The 23,152-nt window shown below is 40.9% G+C and overlaps 1 protein-coding gene across 2 annotated transcripts in view; it reads left to right on the forward strand.

The window, feature by feature from the left end:
• Nucleotides 1-17,262: 17,262 nt before the first annotated feature.
• The window catches only part of Mtmr1 (myotubularin related protein 1), a 68,887-nt gene continuing 62,997 nt past the window's right edge, over nucleotides 17,263-23,152 (forward strand). For both annotated transcript variants that reach the window (XM_052170137.1, XM_052170138.1), the window contains exons 1-2: nucleotides 17,263-17,584; nucleotides 22,211-22,316. In XM_052170137.1, coding sequence (XP_052026097.1) covers nucleotides 17,427-17,584; nucleotides 22,211-22,316 — 264 coding nt within the window. In that variant the 5' untranslated portion in view covers nucleotides 17,263-17,426. The remainder of the gene's footprint in view (nucleotides 17,585-22,210; nucleotides 22,317-23,152) is intronic.

Below are 23,152 nucleotides of genomic sequence, written 5' to 3' on the forward strand. Positions count from 1 at the left end.
TCTTTGAAACACCACAACTGAAAGTATAAAGCAAATTAAAAAATACATAGTAGAAATCTTTGTTTTATTTGGGTTATGTGGGAAGATTTTGAGGATCAGGGAAGAGACAGATCTGTGGAAGGCAGTAACATATAATAAGCATTACTTAAACAACTTGTATCAGATCAGAAACTCCTCCCAGAAAGACATGTTCCAGAGACAGGGGAAAAAGACCATCACCAAAAGAAGAATAGACTGAGGGATCTTCCAGAAAAGAAAATGTCATGGATAATTTTTATTGCCACCTTGATTGGATTAAGAACCATCAAACACAGTAATAAAGTAAATCTTTGGGTATGTTCATGAAGTTGTTATAAAATGTCCTCCAGGCAGAGCATGACCATTGCCCTCTTGAAATATCAGCAGATATGATTAACCACAGGACCTGCACAAGATGGGGCTAATTTGCTTTCAATCATGGAAGGCTAAGATAGGTCCACAAGCCACACCCCCAAGAGATATATAGGCAATTAGCAGGTGCTGGGAGGAGGGACTCACCAGGCTTCTCTGGACATTGTTGCAATTCTCAGTCTGTTAGTCATGATCCCCAAAAGACATTGGAAAACACAGATATCTACATTATGACTTGTAGCAGCAGCAAAATTATATGAAGTAGCAACAAAAATAATTTTATAGTTGGGGGAGTCACCATATGACGAACTGTATTAAAGGGTCACAGTTGTTGGAGGGAGGGGCTCATGAGCTCCCCTGTTCCTGAAAATATGTAGACAGTTAACAGTCTCTAGGAGAGAGTGAGAGACATATTTTTATTGGGATAGCCACTCATAGTTGCCCATACCCCCCATAAGTAATACCAACTAAATTTACTGATCCAATAAGTTGGGCATTATTGGAACCTTTTCTCTGTCATTGGTGCTCTATCTGAGGTAAACAGATATGACATTTGTTCATATCTCTAGGAAAAGTTAACACAACACTTGGTACCTGAGTTTCTCCCTCCCAATAAATCTCTTGTGTGACATTTGTTGTGCAGTGTGACTTTGTTGTATATCTTGGCTCCTGACTTCCAGGATACCCTTCCAAGCAGAGCTATAGTGCTTTCACTGGGAAACTTTCCCCTGCCTGAGCAGAGCTGTTACACTTGCAGGAGGAAAACTTTTCAGGAAGGTAGAGGACAACTTATGCCTTTCTCTTCAGAACTGCAAGACTTACAGTACGAACTGGCAGTAATCCTTGATGAATGGGGTATTGTCCCTAAAATGGCTAATAAACTAGAGAATATATCACATTCATAGAAACAAGTGTAAAATAGGATTGGAAGCAGGCGATGCCATCAGTTCCATAGCCTTTCATGTATATAGCTAATAAGACACGAAACTGAGGCTAATGTCTGTCCAGAAAGAGATTACCTGAGCAAAGGAGGGATTGCCAGGGAAAGGCATGTGGATAGTGTCCTTCGCACTTGCCTCTGAATTGGCAGAAAAAGTCAGGGAGAAAGACATAATATGAGATGGAGTCTCTTGCTTGCTGTTTCATGCTACTGGGGTCTGGAAAGCATAAATGAAAAAAGGGTACAAATTTGATCTGTGTCAAAAGTCCCTCTTGACATCCTAAAAGTAGGAACCATTGGAGGATTCTGACAATAATGACAAAGAGAGCAAGATAGAATAGAAGCTAGCCCTCAGGTACAGCCTTTAGTAAAGAGGAAAGGAACAACAACAACAAATGAGACATCCTATTACACCTTGGCTCATGAAACTGTGGGACATAGATGCAGATGGGTCCAGTCTGAGTGCTGTACAAACAGATAAACTACAAACTACCCTTCTATCCACATGACAAAGGCTGCATGACCTTAAGCTATAGGAAGAAAACCAGTCCTTGATGCACTGGCTCATAGTAGTCATTAGGGATACGTGCTCATCACCAACCAGAGTCTCCATAAATATGAGGGACTGAAGAACAATAGAAGGTCAGGCATTATTACTGAGAGAACTGGAAATGATAAAAGCAGTGTGTGATTCCTGGTTCACTGCACTGATGAGACTGTGTTCACAGGAGAGCTAAGATTGAGGTAGATTCAGTAAGGACCTATAAGGCTTTAGTGGATTTGCTAAGAATAACACAGGGGCATGTGATCCTTACGAGGCAGGAGAGGCTATGGCAGATATGGAAAAGACTATTTTCCACATCTTATAAGTCAAGTTTGTAAAGTTCTAAGGCAATCAAGAGAATAAGAAAAACATGTAAAAAGGTCTGTGTGGTCACTTGAAAGCAAATGTGTCAAAAATCTGTGGTAAGTCAGAGCTCCAAGGGAAAGCACCTACAGAAAAGCCAATCAGTTTACCTCTTAGATGAGGTTAGTGGACAAGAAACTAAAGCTCAGATCTAGAGACTGTCAGATCCTGGGAGGCCTGTGAGGACACAGGATGTCAGAGCATGGCCATGTCCCCCTTCTCCCTATTTAAAAGTCTTAATCTCTGCACTGTCAGGATCTTGTTCAGAAAAAAATATTTCCAGTACAATGAGTTCAAGTCTATTCCTCACTTTCTCTTCTATTTTATTTAGTGTATCTGGTTTTATGTTGAGAACTTTGATCCACTTGGACTCGAGTTTTATGCAGGGCAATAAATATGGATCTATTTTCATTCTTCTACACGCAGACATCCAGATAGACCAATGCCATTTATTGAAGATGTTTTCCTTTCTGCATTGTGTGGTTTCGGCTTCTTTGTCAGAAAAACAAGTTTCTATAGGTGTATGGGCATATTTCAGGGTCTTCAATTTGATTCCACTGATCAATATATCTGTTTTCATTCCAATACCATAGTTCTGTAAAAACAACTTGAGATCTGAGGTGATGCTACCTTCAGAAGTTATTTTATTATTTAGGATTACTTTTTACTTCTTATTAACCAAACCAACCAACCAACCAACCAACTGTATACAGAAAACCCAAACACTTTTGAATAAATCCTGATTTTGTTAAGAGTCATTTTCCCAAATACTGAAATAGAATTATTTTGGTTAAATGTAGTTATTTATAAACCCAGTTGTTTTGAATGCAACTGTGAGCAGATCAAACTGTTAGAGGGTTTTTAAAAAATTTCTTTTAAACGTTATTTTTGTTTTACTTTTTTTTTTGGTTTAATGTGAGTGCTCTGCTGCACATACATGTTCAGGCCAGAAGAGGGCATCAGATCTCCGTACAGATGGTCATGAGCCACCATGTGCTTCCTGGGCATTGAACTTAGGACCTCTGGAAGAGCAGCCACTTAACCACTGAGCCAACTCATCAGACCCAACGTTAAAAATTTGTATAAATTTTGCTTATCATACATGTATTGTATTTTAAGTTCCATCTTTTATAAACCCAGTGGGACTTAGTTCTTTCCTGCTATTGTATGCTTAAGCCCTTTCTAGTTTTGTTCTCATCTTTCCCTTTTCACCTTTATGACATATTTTGGCATATTAAAATCCTCCCTCTTCTTTTTAATTCCTTATATCCAAACACATTCCCATACTTGCATTCTTCTTCATATCTGTCTACCATTGTTTCTTTTTTACTTTGTTTCCTTTCTTAATATCATGAGATGTAGCAACAGAAACAAGTTCACTTTTGTCACATGGGTGTTTTTAAAGACTCTTAGAGGCTAGAGAGATAGTTTAGTGGTTAAGAGCATTGTTTGCTCTGACAGAAGGCCTGGGCTTGGTTCTCAGTGCCCACCTACTTCTGACCTCCAGGCATGCTTGTGGTACACACACACACACACACACACACATATACATACACACACACACACACACACACACACACACAGGAAAAACTCATAAGGTGTTAATTTAAAATGTGAAAATAAATAACTAAAAAATAAAAGTGCTCTCCTATATCCTTCTCCCCTGCCAGTCTCTTACAGGTCCTAGAGTTAGAGAATGTATATTAGAGCAAGAACTAGCTGGGACATCAATGACTTTGAATACTGAATACTCTTGTAAACAAGGAAAGCAGTGGGGATTAACTAAACCCAGTAATCACAGTTTTAGATACAGAAGGAACAGAAATCTACAAAAGATAGGAATCACTCATTGCTCCCCTCAAAGTGGTCACCCTCTATAGAGGAAATGCTTGAATTTTGAAAGGACAGCCACTGACATTTTTAAATTTCAAATCTTGTCCTGAGATGAGCTGTCAGGCGTGACTAAGAGGACATGAGTAAGGTAAGGTTCTCTCGCTCACAGCAGAGCAGTTGAGAGAGGTGTGTCAGCTGGCTGATAGTGGCACATGCCTTCAATCCCAGTACTAGGGAGCAAATCTCTCAAGTTTAAGGCCAGCCTGGGCTACACAGTGAGTTCCAGGACAGTGAAGGCTACACAGAGAAACCCTGTCTCGAAAAAATAATTAATAAAATAAAAAGATTTTTGGCTAAGACCTTTCCAGATATTTCACTTTATGATAATTTGGGGTGTGGAGGAGAGGCCAAGATGAGACAGAAGGAACTCCACAGGCTTTACCTCAACAATTATGTACTTACAGCTCACATCTGGAGAAGACCGACCAAGATATAGACATTAAAGACCTTCCCTGAGCTTCTTGAGTCTATTTGATTTGATAGTTTGTTTGTTTGTTTACCATCAAATGGACCTAAGCATTTAGAGGGCTTTGGAAATGATACCATTTGAACCTGCAGTAGTCTTCCCAACAGATGTATCCTCATTTGACGTGGCTCCTCTGCTCACAGCTACAACAGGCAAAAGCCATTTTCCTTTTGTCCTCAGGACTTAGACCCAGGTTAACTTACAATGAGTGTAATTTCCCTCTTGATTTCTTTGTCCATATCTTTAATGTTCCCCTGATCTCCCTTATAGAAGATCTTAGTAGACGTTTTAAAGAGGTTATCTAAAATCCATTCAATTCCCGTGAATAACATCATATTCATCTAGGCTAAATCAAAGAACCAAGTAAAAGCCTGAAACCATCAATCTGTGTACTTTTAGATCATTTGAAATATTCCAAGATTAACTTTAGTCAGTCTCAGATCTTGTAAGGAAAGGGGGATGTTCGGCAGGGTGGGTTCCCAGTCTGAGAAGGAGGACATGGCAAGCACGTGGAGGGAATACGGGGTAAGAAAGCTTTTTCTATTAGAAGGCTTGCTGTGCTAATGGAAGGCTGCTACTGATATTAGAGGCTCTTGGGAGAAGGGCAGTAAGGCCTGTTGAGCCCATACAGCCGTCTGGCCTATCTCCCAGAACTGAGAAGATGTGCATATAACTTTTGTCTTTTTCTTATAGACAAATCTATTTATTCTCTTAATGTTTTAATTAGTACTTTCCTCTAGAATTTATTTTTCTCCATATTCCAGTTTATTTTCAGACCAGGCTTGAATGCAGAAAAATAGCTAGTGGTTCTGTTTGATGGTCCGCATGCCAAATGGACTTCACTGATCCATCCTATAGGTCCTTTGTTACCCAGATGACAGAAAGAATTATGTTGGGATGACTCTTATTATCTTTTTGGCCTTTTACCCGAACATCTTTTGGAATTCTCACGTCTCTCTTATCATGGATGACTAAGAATTGAAGTGAAATTTAGGATATCATTTGCTCTCATTAGCATTGCTATAATATTTGTCCTTTCCTCCCATGTTAGTGAGCATGAGGAGACATAGACCTATGGGATTAGTCACCCTCTTTGCCATGATCTCTTATTTTGCTAAAGGAACACAGTCGTAAATGACTCCTAATGACATGTTGCTTAGCTCTCATCAGAGAAGCTTCTTCCTGCAGTAGATGAGAATTAACACAGAGAGCCACAGCTGGACAACATGTATAAAGTGCAGTACGAGGACAGTCTTAAGTGAGATGTTATACTGCTCTCTGTCCTCAAGGTTTGGGGATTGGTTTGGGAGAGGCTGCAGAGAGATTTTAAGAGCTATAGGTGGTTAAAAAAATTAAGGAAGCAGCATTTTCTAGACATAACAGGGCTGATCCAGTGGATCCACAATGAACTCACAGAGACTGTGACAGCATGCGCAAGACCTGAGCAAGTTCAAACTAGACAGAATCCCAAGAGCAGGTAAAGAGGGAACAAAGTCCTGCCTAATGGAGAGGCTATTTGTGATTGATAGCTTCTGGGAGAAGGAAATCATGTTTCTTCAACAGAGTGACTCTGTGTATATCAACCACACTAAAGGTCAGGCCTCGTGGTCAGGAGTAGCTGGCCAACACAAAAGACTCCATTTTTTGTATATATGTTCCTGCTTTTAGTTGGGTTTGGGTTTTCTAAAGGTAGAGAAATAATAAGAAGTTAGGTGAGTGGGGTTATCTGGGAGGAGTTGGCGAAGAGAAAGATTATAATCAAAATATATTGTATAGAAATTTTAAACTATAAAATAAAATATTTTTGGGCCAAATTTAAAGCAAGCTTTATTAAATATTAAACACTAAGAGATAGACTTAGGTCAGGACTGTTCCCTGGAATTTCCTACCAGAGAATGTTGGATGTGTTGCAGGGGTTATGAGGACAAACTTTAAAGTCACAGTTCTCACAAGGCTTTGGTGTTTTGTTTGTTTGTTTTCCGATGTATTTTTTATTTTATTCGATATATCTTTTATTTATATTTCAAATGATTTCCCCTTTTCTGGCCCCCCACTCCCTGAAAGTCACATAAGCCCCCTTCCCTCCCCCTGTTCTCCCACCCACCCCTTCCCACTTCCCTCTTCTGGTTTTGTCTTATACTGCTGCACTGAGTCTTTCCAGAACCAAGGGCCACTCCTCCATTCTTCTTGTACCTCATTTAATTTGTGGATTATGTTTTGGGTATTCCAGTTTTCCAGGCTAATATCCACTTATTAGTGAGTGCATACCATGATTGATCTTTTGAGACTGGGTTACCTCACTTAGTATGATGTTCTCCAGCTCCATACATTTGCCTAAGAATTTCATGAATTCATTGTTTCTAATGGCTGAATAGTACTCCATTGGGGTACAGAGTTAAACAAAGAATTCTCACCTGAAAAACTTCAGATGGCGGAGAAACATCTTTAAAAATGCTCAACTTCACTAGTCATCAGGGAAATGCAAATCAAAACAACCCTGAGATTTCACCTTACACCAGTCAGAATGGCTAAGTTTAAAAACTCAGGAGACAGCAGGTGTTGGCAAGGATGTGGACAAAGAGGAAAACTCCTTGACTACTGGTGGGGTTGCAAATTGGTAAAATAAAATATTTAAAAATACGTTTTATACAAGCAGGGCTCTTTTATGGCAGGATAGGCCCCAAGAGAAGGTTGTTAAAAAGACTATGTCTCTGAGGTTAAAAAAAAAAAAAAAGTAGGGGCCCCAAAAGAGGATTACCACTGACGCATGTGATATCTATTCCTGGTTGACAACTTGACTATATCTGGATTGTACTTCATTCCACATATACTCAAGTTGACAACTGGGAATAGCTATCACAATCCACCCCTTGTCAACTTGACAGAAATCATATCTCATGTACAAATGAAAAGAATAAGCAGGTCAAAAATATGCTTAACATGATATAACTATTAGAGAGCCCTGACTAATACAATGGGCTTTTGCATTACAAAAATACTTTTGCACTAAGGAAGTAATTTTGCCCTTAACATTTCTTGGCTGAGATATCAGCATTGGCCTGGTTGGACTAGCTGGTTCAACCACAGATGTCCAGAATGTGTCCGTGCATCTCCCCATCCTGTGAACAGACTGGTTTCTAATATACATCTTGAAACACCAATGAAGTATCTGATTACACATAACTTCTAGGATTCTGTGCTTATTATGTTTCCATGCAAAAGAACAGGAAAAAAAATCAAACAACAGCAAAAGGCTCTGAACGGGCTCCTCTGACTGAACCATTTCTGGAATTTCTGGTCTCTGTCCAGAGCTAAACTGCCGATAGAACCAAGGACATTGTTGTCTTCTGGCCAAGAAAGAATCATCTGTTTCTGAGGTCCCCGCCTAACGGCTTGTTTCTGTCTCCTGTCATCATTACTAATATGTTTTCTTTAGTATTCCTTTAGCCTCTGACTCCTGAGGTCAACTAGATCTTGATTGGAATGGTGGATGGTAGACCTTCAGGAAACCTATCCGCTTTTTGAAAAAAAAAGTTTCATTTACTCGATTATATAATACTAATTTGAGTGTTATACTTTGAAAAGAATCTGAAACGTGCAAGTGCTTCTAAAGGTACAAGGACTGGATGTTAGTTCACATAGAAGCTATAACAAAATCCCAGTGCGGCCAGGCAGTAATGGTGCATGCCTTTAATCCCAGCACTTGGGAGGCAGAGGCAGGCAGATTTCTGAGTTCGAGGCCAATCTGGTCTACAGAGTTTCAGGACAGCCAGGGCTTCACAGAGAAACCCTGTCTCAGAAAAAAAAAAAAAAAACCCAGAAAGAAAGAAAATCCCAGTGTCAGGAATGGGCTACGTCCCTGTGACTTGTTGGCCAGGAAAGTCCCCAAAACACCTGAATCAATACAGTCTGTTGCTACTGCTATTGGCTACCACCAGAACTAGATTATAAGACCCTGTTGCTGAAGGTCATTACTTTGCTACATGACATTGAAAAACCAGGCTAGTGTTGAGCTGAAAACTTCCTTCCTGCCAATAGGCTTTCTTTCTTTCTTTCTTTCTTTCTTTCTTTCTTTCTTTCTTTCTTTCTTTCTTTCTTTCTTTCTCTCTTTCTTTCTTTTTGTGGCAGGTTGGTGGGGGGGATTTATTCAGCTGATATTTCTACATCAATCATTGAAGAAAGTCAGGTTAGGAACTCAAACAGGGCAGGAACATGGAGGCAGGAGCCAACTAACCAGACCTCCCGAGAGTTTCCAGGGACTAAATCACCAACCAGAGAGTACACATGGAGGGACCCATGGCTCCAGCTGCATATGCAGCAGAGGATGGCCTTGTTGGACATCAATGGGAGGGGAAACCCTTGGTCCTGTGAAGGCTCAATGTCCCGGTGTAAGGAAATGCCAGGACAGGGAAGCAGGGGCGGGGGATGGGGCCAACAGTCTTTTGTGGTGCTAGAAAGAGCTATGACAACTGCTGGTATACTAAAGACAGCGGCAGACACATTGTTTTAGCCTCTTGTGTGATACTCTACTAACATGACAGGCAAGGTGCACCTGCTGGTCTAATAGTACCATAACTATTATTGGCAGACAGACTGCTTTCTGTTGGAATTTGAGACCTGTTCAGGCAGTATGGAAATTACATCTGGTACTATAAGCCTAGTCAAAAGCCCATGGCAGGGGAGAACATGGGTGATACTGGTAAAACTACTGTTTTACTGAATTGACACCATGTACCTGTTAAATTGTATTTCAATTATTTGTCTTCATACTCAAGATTATTTCTGCTATCGTTTGTCATAAAAGCTTCCTGTTACAATAAACAGAGACTCATAATTTGTCAAAGTATTGAGAATAATTGACTTTTTCTTGTGGGATTTTTGTTTTGTTTTGTTTTTTGAGACAGGGTTTCTATGTGTAGCACTGACTGTCCTATAAACTTGCTCTGTAGACCAGGCTAGTCTAAAACTCACAGAGATTTTGAGTGCTCAGCCCTCAGATCACTCCAAAGGCCCAGTGAATACTGTATAATGGGGGACTGAAACAACAGAACTGGAGGACGTGGGATGCTATGGGATGATCTCCTCTAAGCATGACATGGCTAGGATGCCTGTCAAGAAACTTCATAGGATTGAGCCCATTAACTGAAGTTAAGGTGTGAGTTCACAAGGCTCCACCCACCATCAAAATATATAGGCAGTTAATGGTTGCTTGAAGGGAGGGGCTTACTATACCTTCCTCACTCTGAGGTTACATAAGTAGTTAACAGTTGCTAAGGAAGGACGTGAGGCATTTTCCTCAGTGTTGCTGTTGTCCATAACTTGCCCATGCTTGCTTTGAATCAGAGAACTAACTGTAACCAGTTTCCTCACCATCTTAATACTATATCTACCTCCACAGTATAGTTGTCTAAATAAAACATGAACTCAGAGAACATCAACAGACAGGCTGACATGGAAGAGAAAATCTCATGGACCGCTAAACAAAATACTACAGGCAGCTAAGGACTTCTGGAGAAGGAAAAGATTAGTCTTCTCCAGAGAAAGACCCTCAATTAGTTCTCTGATTCAAAGCCATGAAATCATATACATACAAGGAACACTAAGGGGACTCAACAGGTTGTATTTAGATATTTATGTGTATGTGTATAGCAATAACAAAAAAAGAGGTCGTGAATTTTTAAAGAAGTTAGGAGTGGGACCAGGAAGTGTAGGAGGGAGAAATGGAAATGATGTAATTATATTTAATTTAAAAATAAATCTTAAAAAATAGATTCTATGTGGGAAAATAGATTCATCTAGATTACATGAAAGCACCTGGATGTGTGAGGATTGTGATTTGGCAGCATTGGGCTGTGAGCTAATGCCCTAAGATTGTCAAGGGGAGAAGTTGAGGACACATTCTCTTCCTTGGGGTGATATAGGCAGTTAACAGTTACTAGCAGGGAGGGGCTCAAGAAGCCATGTTCCTCCTATATATGAGCAGTTGTCAGTTTACAATACAGAATCTATTTTAGGTCAATGAACACAGGCCACAATAATGTGTTACATATAGTATAGGGTAAAATCTTTTAATCTAAGAGAGGGGGAGAGAGAGACAGAGACAGAAAGAGACAGAGACAGAAAGAGACAGCAACAGAGAGACAGAGAAACAGTGACAAACAGACAGAAAGAATAACTGAATGTTGTGCCTTTGTAAACAAAAGTCCCTTAAAGACACTGCACTTTTAAATGACCCTTCTGCAAGGCTGATGAGGATGTCAGTGATTGTGGTATATTTGGAATGTTGCAAGCCCAGAGGCAAATTATCTCTGGCCACCTTTTGCCCTCTAATTAGCCATTTATTGCCCTCCTCTGTACTGGACCTAACATCTTTGTGAACATTAGGAAAGGATTGGGTTGCACCTACAGAGAACTGGTTTTCCTTTGGAATGTATAAACAGAGCACTAGTTTTCTAGCCAAGCCCCCCAACCCCCCAAAAAGTGAAGGTAGCATCTGAGGGCTTTGACACACCTACCTGATTACCTGATGTTTCTACCTATGTACTTTAATGTTCTTTCTTTGCTCTGCTACTAGAAAATTTTGATGAAACCACTTCCACATTGGAACATGGTATTTGGGGTAACCTAAATCTCTGTTTCTGGGTCATGGTTACCCATATTTAGCTCCGGAATAAACTGCCTTATATTCTTTGTGGCTAGAGTTGTTGATAAAATATTGTGCAAACCTCACTTATTAAAGGCTTAGTTCCACAATAAACAGTGTTCAGAGATAAGACCCATAGGAACTGATTGTAGAATGAATAAAATAACTGCATTAGTGGATTACTGTTCTCGAAGATTCATAGTTAAATAGCCCATTGAGGGATCAGGGGATTTTGTCTGTGCTCATCTCCCCTTGCTCTCCTCCCCTTCTTTCTCTGCTCTTCACCACCTCCACTTGCCCCTGTTGTTTCCTGAGGCAATACAGGACACTGGGATCTGGAAAATATATGAAGGAGCAAAACTTTTTCCTCAGGAAATAACAGAGGCAAACAACTATGGACTCAGTCACCTGAAACCATGAACCAAAATAAACCGATTTTTCTTTAAGTTGATTTTCTTAGATATTTTTGCCACAAAAACATTAACCTAAGATGAATTATTTTGCTAAGTTAATATAAAATGTAAAGCGATCGCTGAAGGGTGTGTGTGTGTGTGTGTGTGTGTGTGTGCGTGTGCTTTGTAGGTCCAAATTGGCTGTAAGATACTTGACACTTTTATTCTTTTTTCCCCTACAGCCTGCTTTATTTCCCTCTTTTGAGTAAAATTCTTGCCTCTGAACTGGTCTCAGCCTAAACCAGTCGAGAGACTGTAGTAGCAGCCAGGGGATTCAGCTGCTCTGACTATCCCTGTCAGAGCTCTGGAATTTAGCTAAGGCAGAATGAGGTAAGGCAGCACTGTGGCTGAGTAGGTCGAGGGAACAGAAGTTAGTCCCAATATTTCTTTCCCATTCAAGTTGCAGGACAGTAGTTTTAGTAGGAGGGCAAGTAAGTGCATTAGTCTGTTCACCCTTATCAGATGAATTCAATTTCTCTGAAATTAAATTAAAACTATTCTGAGATACCATCGCAGCCCAGTAAGAATGGCTATCTTCAAGAAAATAAATGACATCAAATGCTGGCAAAGATATCTGTGTGTATTGGGGGGCACTCTTACACACTCCGTAAACTAGTGCATCAACTATGGAAATCAGTGCACAAGTTCTTCAAAAAACTGAAACTAGAAGTGTCATATGACCCAACTATACTGCCCCTGGGAATACACTTAAAAGACTCAAAGTCACTTTGCAATAGAGACACCTGCCAGTCCATGTTTATCATAGTTCTACTCTCAAAGGCAACTTCTAAAATTAGTTTCATTGTCCACTAGCACATGAATGGATGAAGAAAATGTGCCATATATGCACAAAGAGTTTTATTCAGTCATAAAGAAGAATGAAATCATGTCATTCTCAGGAAAGTCAGCAGAACTGGATATCATCACATTATAAATGAAATAAGCTAAGCTCACAAAGACAAAGATTGTCAAAAGTGGAATTTAGGGTAATATAGGGTCATAAAAGTGAAAGTACAACTCTTGGAATTGTGAATGGGGGAAGGGGAAAGAAGGAGGGAGAAATAGCAAAACAATGGAGGGAATAAATATGATCAAAATATCACACACATGTGGGAATGTTATGAAACTTGTTGTGCATAACTAATATATGCTAACAGGGAGGTGTGGAGGGCCATGTAAGAGGAACAACAAATGGCTTCCAAGAGGAACTCATGGAATGCAGCCCATGGATTACCATAGCTACAAGGGTGAGCCTCGGTGTGGCACAGACTGGAGGACTATGTGACCTGAGGACTTCATGCTGTCATGGAGTTCTGCTCTGTTTGCTGCCCTCACATCCCTCTTAGTTTAAGAGTTATATGAAACTCTACGGGGGATTTCAGTCCCTCCTGGCACTCACAATAATAACACTTGACCTGTCTCAGGCATTGCTACTAGAGCAGATTAATGATTCAATCACCACCCTAGGAAAAAAACTTAGAGACATAGATTGTCAGCAGTGAACAACAACCACCCTCAGAAAGCATTTGGAAAAATAAAATTGTTAGTGAAGCTAGGCTGAGATGTTTTTGCTACTGGCTCTGATGTAGAAAATCTTAGGGAACAATATGAAGTTCAGAAAGGCAGACTTATTAGTTAAGCTATGGGTCCTTTAAGGTCAGGGAACAAGAACAACTGCAGCACTGGCTGACGTGACTCTCACTGAGGCTGGACTGGTATGTTTAAGTTTTCTTATACCTATTTTTCCCCTCAGCTTCCTGATACGATTTATTAAGAATTGCTAATGAGAAGATATGCATTCTGAGGATTTAAGGTAGATATGACTGATTTTATATAAGAGTTTAAATTTGTGATTTTTTTAAGATTCTCATGAGATTACTTTTAAAGATAAATAATAAAATAATTACTCCTTTCTTTGTAAACAAAAACTGCTGCCTGCCAGTAAGAGAAACTGGCTGAGAAAACTACCTTGCTTGCTTACACTTTGTTAATCTATAACAAGTTGCTTAGTTACAAATGTATGTGGGTTTGGGGGGATAATTTGTTTTCTTTACCTATACTATGTAATGCTATTTTTTGTAAATGAATTGGGGGAGAAACTGCTTTTTCCACAATCATTTACTAGAAGAAAACTAAAATGTAATCAAATTGTAATTTTATACTTCTTGAAAGATTTTGCTGGGATGTATAAGTTATGGCAGAAAAACTAAAGTGTGGGGGTTGTAACATTGTTTCTTATATATATATATATGAAATTCTTACATATATATAATGTATATATAAACATATAAATACTATATATACATACACACTATATATATATATATATAAAATTCTTACATATTATGTGAGTGGGGGTTGGAACACTGTTCCTTCCATCCATCAACTATGTAACTATGTGTGTGTGTCTGTGTGTGTGTGTATGTATAGGTATAGGTGTATGTATAAGGGTTATATTATATGGGAACTGGATCATTGTTCCTTCCACCCATTAACTTTATGTATGTGTATGTATGTGTGTGTGTATATATATATATATATATATATATATATATATATATATATATATAATGGCTTGTCTGGGTGTGTATTGGAGCTTGCTCCACCCACCAATTGTGTATATTTGTGTATGTATGTGTATGTGTGAAATTACTGGAACCTGCTTGCTGGAGCTTTGCTCTAACCATTCCATGTGTGAATATGTATATGTCTGTCTATATTCCTGTATGTATGTATGCACACATGTATATATTTGTGCGTATGAAGTTATTGGACTCTGTTTCATCTACTCAGAATATGTGTGTGTGTGTGTGTGTGTGTGTGTTTGTGTATGTGAATTTTCTCTCTTTCCTTTTCTTTTCCCTTGGCCACAGGGAGTGCCAGCCCCAGGAAATTAAGCTTTGTTCCCTCAGAGAAAAATCTGCTGAATGACATCTCTAATCACTGGCTGCCATTGGCAGCAGCCCCTGTAGATATCTGGATACACCCCAATCAGTGGTTCTAAGCACTGACCCCTAATGGCTCTCTGTCTCAGCTTACCAACCAACTGGATGCCAAAGCTGTGCACTGGCAGGGAGGATGAGGGGAAATCTGGATGGAGTCTGAGAGGAGGAAGGAGTGTGATGTGAATATGGCTGAGATACATTGTATGCATGGTTGGAATTTCCAAAGAACAGAAATACATCCTACATATGTTAATAAAACTGCATGTTTTCTTCCCTTGGACTGCCTTTATAAAATACTATAGATGGTGTGTGTGTGTGCATGATGGGTTTGTATATGCTTGACTCAGGAAGTGGCACTATTAGAAGGTGTGGCCTTGTTGGAGTAGGTGTGTCACTGTGGGCTTTAAGATCCTCATCCTAGCTGCCTGGAGTCAGTCTTCCACTAGCAGCCTTCAGATGAAGATGTAGAACTCTCAGCTCCTCCTGCATCATGCCTGCCTGGATGCTGCCATGCTCCCACCTTGGTGATAATGGACTGAACCGCTAAACCTGTAAGCTAGCCCCAGTTAAATGTTGTCCTTATAAGACTTGCCTCGGTCATGGTGTCTGTTCACAGTAAAAACCTAAGACAGTAGTAACCCTAAGACAGGGGTGGAGGGAGGTCATAAACAACAGGCATTGATTTTCTTACAGTTCTGAATAGATCAAGCTGTCTCTTCCTAACCTATAGATAGCTGCCTTCTTTTGTGTCCTCTGTGTACTTACGTGGCTTTTTAAAGGGCCCCATGTATGCTAAGCTTTAGCTCTCCCACCAAGTATACTCACTGTCCCTTGTTTTGATTTCCTATTGCTGTGAAGAAACACTCTAACTGAAAGCAACTTGAAGAAGAAAGAATTTATTTGGCTCACTTCCAGGTCATGCTTCATAATTTTTGGAAATAGAGCTCAGAACCTAAAAGCTGGCTACTTGCTATTTCACACAGAATTACCTCCCAATAGGGAACTCAAATTAATGAAGTCTAGCAGAACCCATGAAGGTATGCCACACGGTAGCTTGCTCATATGATCTTACTTAGCTAACATTTTTATATAGCTCAGGCTCACCTGCCCAGGGAATGGTGCTTCCCATAGTGATTTAGGCCCTCCTACATCAACTTATGATCAACACAATCCCCTACAACAGACACACCCACAGGTCAACCTGATCTGGGAAAATCCCTCAAATGAGATACCCTCCTCAGGCCACTCCATGCTATGTCAAGTTGACAGTTAAAGCTAACTAAGACAGTCCTCTGTGTATTTCTGGTTTTCTTGGTATATGTGTATGGGAGTGTCAATTGTGTGCTGTTCTTCACTATGACACTAATCTATTCTGATCAGGGCCTTTTGCAAACTTCAGGACCAAAACAGCACCCAAAGTCCCCATCATCACATACTAGGAAGTTAGGATTCCAACCTGGACATTTGAAGAAAATGTGACCATTGGCACCTAATAATGAATTAAACATTTGGCTGGGTTGTAGTGGTGTGTGCTTTTAGTTCCAGCACTTGGCAGATGGAGGAAGACTGTAGCATGTTTGAAGTCAACCTGGTCTACACAGTGAGTTCTAGGCCAATGAGGTTTACATAGTGAGATCCTGTCAAAAAAATAAAACAAAAGTTGGTCCCTAGACACTTGCAGATGATTTTCCACTGTGTTTGAAGATGTCACTTTACTCCAGATTACAACCTCATGGATGCAGGATGGTTACTGTAGCTGAGATGGACATGGGGTACTCTACGTCCAGGTCTGCCTTTAATCAGAGAGCCACAAAATAGTGCCCTTATATGTTCTTAGTCAGATCTGGGTCAGAGGGCTCCTGTCCATGTCTAATGCAACCACAGGCAAAAGGCTCTTCTTGACCCTGTAGCCATGTACAACACAATCAAGCAGAGCCAAGAGAAAATAAATTCTGGGTATTGTAACAAAAGCAAAATGAACAGGGTAATAAGTCTATCCTAGGAAGTGAATGTCCCAGATTTATCAGATATTGGCTTAATTTCCATAATGATGACTAGCATAACACAAGTTAAATGTTAAACTTAACATAAACCAAGGGAGGAATTTCTGAGGGCGTGTGAGGAGCATGTGGTTGCCCTACAGATGGCTGGGAGGTGGATTTGTGGAGTTGGAGTGGGGGAGAGTAGGATGAAGAGAAGAAGGGAGTGGGAATTGAAAAAAAAAAAGCAAACCATGGAATTGTTTGTATTTTAAAGAAGTGTATTAGCGTTTATGGACCTCGGGTTATCCCTATCCAGAAACTTCCCTGGAACCTGAAATTAAGAGGGGGAAAATGTTTGTTTTTCAAATAGTGAACTTCCTCAGCCTTGTTTTTAACCCCCTAGGTCCACAGTGTACCGGGTTGTAGAGCAAAGTTGCCAAGCATAACCAAACCTCAGAGACTGTACTGTCCCAATTGCTCAGGCTGGGCCGGTTCAGGGGTGGGCTGTGGGTTGGCCACCCGGAGGTTCCTGGGCTAGGCAGGTGGGCGGGGAGCCGCAGCAGGACCAAGTAGCTCGGGCGCCACGCACCGCCCTCCCCGCACCGCCCCCGCCCCCCCCCCCCCCCCCCCCCGCCCCTCGCGCGTGGCCTTGTGGGTAACGCGGGGCCGCCAGGTGACAGCTAATGGCGGCGGCCGCTTGACGCGAGTGGTCAAGCGACGAAGCAGGGCGGCAGGGGGCGCTTTGGGGAGCCTGGCCGCCGCTGCACTCCGAACTGTGGCTCACGGGAGGCGCCGGGCTTGACGGGTCATGGACAGGCCAGTGGCAGCGGCGGCGGCCGCATCGGCGGCGAGCTCCGAGGGCTCTGGGGGCCCGGGGCCAGGGCCGGGCGCTGGCTGGAGACCCTCTCGGGTTGCGGGGGGCGCCTCGGCCAGCTCCCGGCACCCAAGCATGGAGACCCTTGACAGGTAAGTAGGGCCCTGTGTGCCACAGGCTCTTGGTGCCCAGTTCCAGGCCTGGTGTCCCTTCCCAGCTTCCTGCTCCCGGCTCCCGGCTCCCGGCTCTGGGCTGAGGAGGGGGTGGGCGGCTGGTCCACAGCCACCTCTAGCCTTCCTTGTCCCTACTTAGGGCCGCTGCTCTAGGACCTGCCTGGGGTTGGCCACTTAACTTACTTCCGCCTAGGGAGCCCAACAGTTCTTGGCTCCAGAGCTGTCAAACCCAGGCCAATACCTACTGCTCCTTGAGGACCCCTTTTGTGTGTGTGACTGGAGAGAGCTAAGGATTCTCTCCGGGGGGAAATGTCAGTTGGCTTCTTTTCAGCATCACTTTCTTGTCCAAATCATGTGATTTTAAAATCCAGTTCTGCTGGTGCTGCTTGGGGTGGAGACTGGAAGGTGAGACCCCCCCAGCCCCCCATAGGCAGCAGATTTGTCACAGATGGTGGTAAAGATACAGATTTGAAAAACTGAGATGGACTACTTACTTCATAATGCTCACGAGGCAAGAATATACAACTGTGTACTTTCAGTTCTTTACACTTTGAAGGGCACAGTTTTATTTTTTTCTTCTTCTTGGGTACATGAGTCCCCTGCTTTGGAGGTAGATTTAAATATGTCAGTTCAAGGCATACCTGCCATGTCCAACTGGGAAAGGCCACCACCCAGTGGGGTAATGACAAGAGATGTCTGGAACATCCAGTTTCACCACTTACACACTTGGGCAAAAGACTGTTGTTATGTGGCTCAGTGGGTTTGAGCTGTTTATCCCTACCTGTCTTAGTCATTTCAGTGTGCTGAACTTTTGGGAGTTTCCAAAGACAGACAGGTGAATAACAAGCAGGACTCTGTCACCTTTCTAGCTCAGTGTAATTACAGTGTGTTTTAATATGTTAATCACCTAGCAACAGGCTTCACTGGAAACCAACTATAGTTAAGGCATCCCTTGTAAACATGAGGACTTCACTCACCTAAAAGTGTTCAGTAACACATGAGTCCTTGTTTATTCACAAAATGCCACACTATGTATGACTTTATGGCTCTAAGGCTGATGATTGAAATTGCATGTGTTAAGTGCTAGGCTATTGGATGATATTCATATGGCAGCATAGGCCTGAATCATTGAAGTAGCTGAAAGATGTTATTCCAATATGCTTCATTCAATGTTTATTAGGAACTGCAACTGGCCAGGTGCTACTCCCAAGGATTTGGATTTGGGACTTTTAGGGCAGGTGCAAATTTGTATATTTCAAAAGCTCTTTATATATTATAGCCTCAGTTGTTGGCTGATAATTCAAGGACATAAAGGTGTTAGTGATGTGGGCAGTAAGGAAGGAAGACAGACATTTGAATTGAGGAAAGAATGAATTTAGCTACAACATGGAATGTGGAGAGCACTTTGGTCAAGAGATGAGAACTTTCTGCCTTGTGGGGAACTGATAAGAAATATGGCCTGGTGCCTATGAGAACGAGCAGACTACCTTCCTATGAACTTGAACTTTCATCTCGTCTCAGGATGTGAATGGTTCTCTTAACTTTCATCTGAATCATCTCACACCAGTCAAGTGAAAATTCAGGTTCTTGGGAACCATGCTAAATCTAGTCTGTTATAAACATAAACCAGGAAGTCTTAGACATCCATTTGGGGCTTCAGTTTATGGGGCAGAAGGAGGACACAGAAGGTGGATTCAGTTCAGAAAAAAGGAACTAGAATGACAATAAGACCAGGTGGATTTTCAACGTACTTAGCACTTAACAGAGAAGCAGGTGCCTCTTATGCTGTGAGGGGTGTGTGCATTGTGCCCACAAGAGGTCAACTTGGAAAAATCAAGCTTCTGAAGCAGATTTAAAAGAAAAGCCAGTTGAACATAGAAATCAGCTAAAAAAGTTCAGTTCAGTTCAGACATCTCAACAAGTACCTATGCATACATTTCTTTGAGGACTGACTCCCCCTAAAGGGAAGTTGCTCTCTGTGAGCTTGTCTTAAATGTGTTCCATGAACCTTGAGGCCCTCCTGGTCTTCAGAGTATTTCACTTCTCTCAGAGAAGCAGCTGTGGTCCTTTGAGAGGATGTGGCTTCCTAAAGGTCACAGATTGGTGACAGAAACAGGACTTGAGCCCAGACCTTCTGTTGACTAGCCCATTATACCACTCTGTGTAACTGTTCTGAACCAGGCCATTTCCTGTTGCAAATGAAAAATACATCAACAACAATAACCCAACCCTTACTCAAAATAGCACAATTAACTTTAAGGCACAAAGGAGATATTTTGGTTCAAAAACTGCTCCAGTGAGGAAGATATAGGAGTGGGCACAATTGGAGCCAAGGGCTACCTTTGAAATAGTGTTGCTAGAGCTCTAATCTTTTGTGTTTGTGTTTCTTTAATATCTCATTTGTTTTATCTTGTGTATTCTTTAAAGTGTTAGAAACAGGCTTTTAGAAATCCTGTGGTAGATACATATAGCAAAGATCCAAAAGGCCTCCTGGGCCTCCCTGGGCAACTCATCTACAAGTGAGGGCAGGAAGCAGTAGATTGCAAGTTTGCAAAGCCAAGTGTCCTTATGGGGGAAGGCATGGCAGGATCTAGTCAGCAGTTGATTTCCTCTGCTTGAGTTTATGTATTTGTAGTCAGGAATGGCTGCTTGTGGTAAATGGGCAAAAAAGGAAGCTTGATGTGGTGCTTTCTACCAATAAACACTGCACTCAAAATCAGGTGAAATCAGGAGGATTGGTGCATATACAAGGACAATATAGTGGTAAATATAGTGAGTTCCAGGCCAGCCTGTACTACAGAATAAGACTGTCTGAGAAAAGGTAAGGAGCAGTCAAAAGGGGGACATTAGCATTCAATCTCAGCACAGGAAGATCTCTGTGAGTTTGAAGCCAGCCTGGCCTACAGAGCAAGCTCTGGAACAGCCAGGACTATATAAATACATAGAGAGACCCTGTTTCAACACACATGGAAATGCCTTTCTCCTTTCTTCCTGCCCCTTAGACATTGTGATAGAATTCTAACTTCTACTAAGATCATGGGATCTTGCTGTATCATAGGACTTTAAACCTAGTCAGCAAGTATTTTACATATATTTTTAACCACAAAGACTGGACTACCTTAATCAAAGACTACAAATTAGATAGATGTTCTGTACTTAAAACACAGGAGTGTGAATGTAATTTGTGATGGTTTTGTTTTGTTTCCAGATGAAAGCTAACTTTGTGGTAAAAGGTCCTAAGTGTTTTGTCCTCTTGCTTGATCTTTTTTCCTGTTTTGACAGATCTGGATAGGAGCCTGGCTTCTGGAGGGCAAGTTTTAAATCTCTGGCCACCTAGTTTTCTGTGTAGTCTGTTAGGGCAGGTGAGCAGAGGCCAAGCACTTCAGTCATAAGATCTATGATCGTGGACAAAATTGGAAGCTCAGTTTTCTTTTTTATAAAATGGGTCACTGGGGGGCTAAGTAAGCCTGCCTTTTAGACTAGCAGAGGGTTCCATCTCCTTTGCACTGTTGTGTTTTCATATTGAGGCAGTGTCCCAGCATCTGTAGTATGGCTGTGCTGCTCCCTGGAGTGGTGGCCACATTCCTGGATATAGTGTGGCCTTAGCACCTCCATTTCCTTATCTAGTCAAGTTGGTTGGTGTCTGTTCTGCCATTTTGTCACAAATGGTTATGAAGGTTTGACATAATGACTGGATAAAGCTTTTGTCAGTTGTTAAAGCATTTATAGAAATGTAATGCAGCATCATTACTTCATACAAAATACCTTTTCTCCTCTGTTCTATATTAACTCATCATCAGCTTTACTCTAGTAAAAGAACACTGTTTTCTAGATTTTAAACTGCAAACTTGAATTTGGTTGAATGTTGTTTGAAAATCATGTTTTAAGGTAAATATTTCACTTTGGAATTAATTTCCTATATATGATGTTATTTTTCTATATATACTATATCTTCCATATAATTTTGATAAAATAGAATTCTATAATATGTTAGAGAGTAACATGCTTAACTAAATACCTGTAATCACCTAAAAATATTTATGTTATGTGTATGTGTCTATGTATCTATAAATGCCTAGTGCCCACAGAGGCCAGAAAAGGGCGTTGGATCCTTTGGGACTTGAGTTATAGAAAATTATGGATGGTCACATGGACAATGGGAATATGAACTTAGGTCTTTTAAAGAGGTGCTCTTGCTCTTAACTCCTGAGCCATCTCTCCAGCCCTAACATCTATAATCTTAAAGTTTTAACAAACTTTTAATCAACTTCAGTTGATTGACTCACCTAAAACTAACCCAGGACCTGACCTTCTTTTCTGTTTTGTCTACTTTTATTGATTCTTATGTTAAGTAGAAAGGCAACCAAAGAGTTTAAAACATTGTGGTACATATCTATAATTTCAGCACTTGGGAGGTAGAGGCTGGAGGATCTAGAGTTTAAGGCTGTCCTCCGCTACATAGTGATTTGAGGCTATCCTGGCATGTACATGAAGGACTATTTAAAAAAATGACACCTATATTATATCTATATATTCCAACCCAGGACTCATTTTTCTCATTAGGAGTCTGTGTTTAAAGGGTTTTAACCACACTGTTTCTTTTAGTCCTACAGGGTCACATGTTGAATGGTGTAAACAGCTTATAGCTGCTACAATTTCTAGTCAGATTTCAGGTTCAGTGACATCAGAAAATGTGTCAAGAGATTACAAGGTAAGCGTCATTGAGTGTTTAATTCATTATTGGTCTAGAATAGCCAATTGGTAGCTAAGAAGGGTTGTAGTTTTTTAGTTCATGTGAGCTTTTGACCACTTGATGTGGGTCTCTAGTGTTCAATATGAAATATAGATAAAAAATACTACCTATTTCTCTGTGGTTTTGTAATTGACAGAAAAAAGTCCCAAGGTTCTGACCGATTTTTTTTTTTAAATCAAGCTCTATTTTTATGAGAAATGTATAGTGGGCATAATGTTGCATGCCCGTGAAGCCAACACTTACAAGGGAGTTACAGGCCAGAGAAAGTTCAAGGCCAGAGGAGGTTATGGAGTGAGACTCCCCATCTAACAGCAGGCAAACAAAAAGAAACATGTTTGCTATTTTTGTTACTGTGTTGTATAGAAATCAACTCTGGATGCCAGCACTGTACTTCACAAACATATTTTTGCATTTACGCATTGCATTTGAGTATTCATCATTAGCAAGGGTACTACAATTCTAAACTATTTACAAGGCTCAAAATGGGGCAGCCTCATTGTTTTATGCCTTACTGGAGTGAGAAACTTTTGTTTTAAAAGTTGGCTTCCCTGCATTTTCTAAGGTTAAGAGGGAGGCTTCTTGGTGGGCATAGACTCTTTTCTAGCACTGTCTTAGTTCTTAACAGATACTCAGTAGTTAATGAATCAACTAGCAAAAATCTCTGCTGCTCCATCTTTGTTCAGGTTATAAACTAGTATTTTAATTCCAGTCAGCTGTTAACAGATACATTAAGTGAAACTGCCTTGATATGTTCTTTGTGTTTGCTTGAGGGGTTTTTGTTTGTTTTTGCTTTT

The sequence above is a fragment of the Apodemus sylvaticus genome, chromosome X (genome assembly GCF_947179515.1).
Source record: "Apodemus sylvaticus chromosome X, mApoSyl1.1, whole genome shotgun sequence".
Taxonomy (NCBI): domain Eukaryota; kingdom Metazoa; phylum Chordata; class Mammalia; order Rodentia; family Muridae; genus Apodemus; species Apodemus sylvaticus.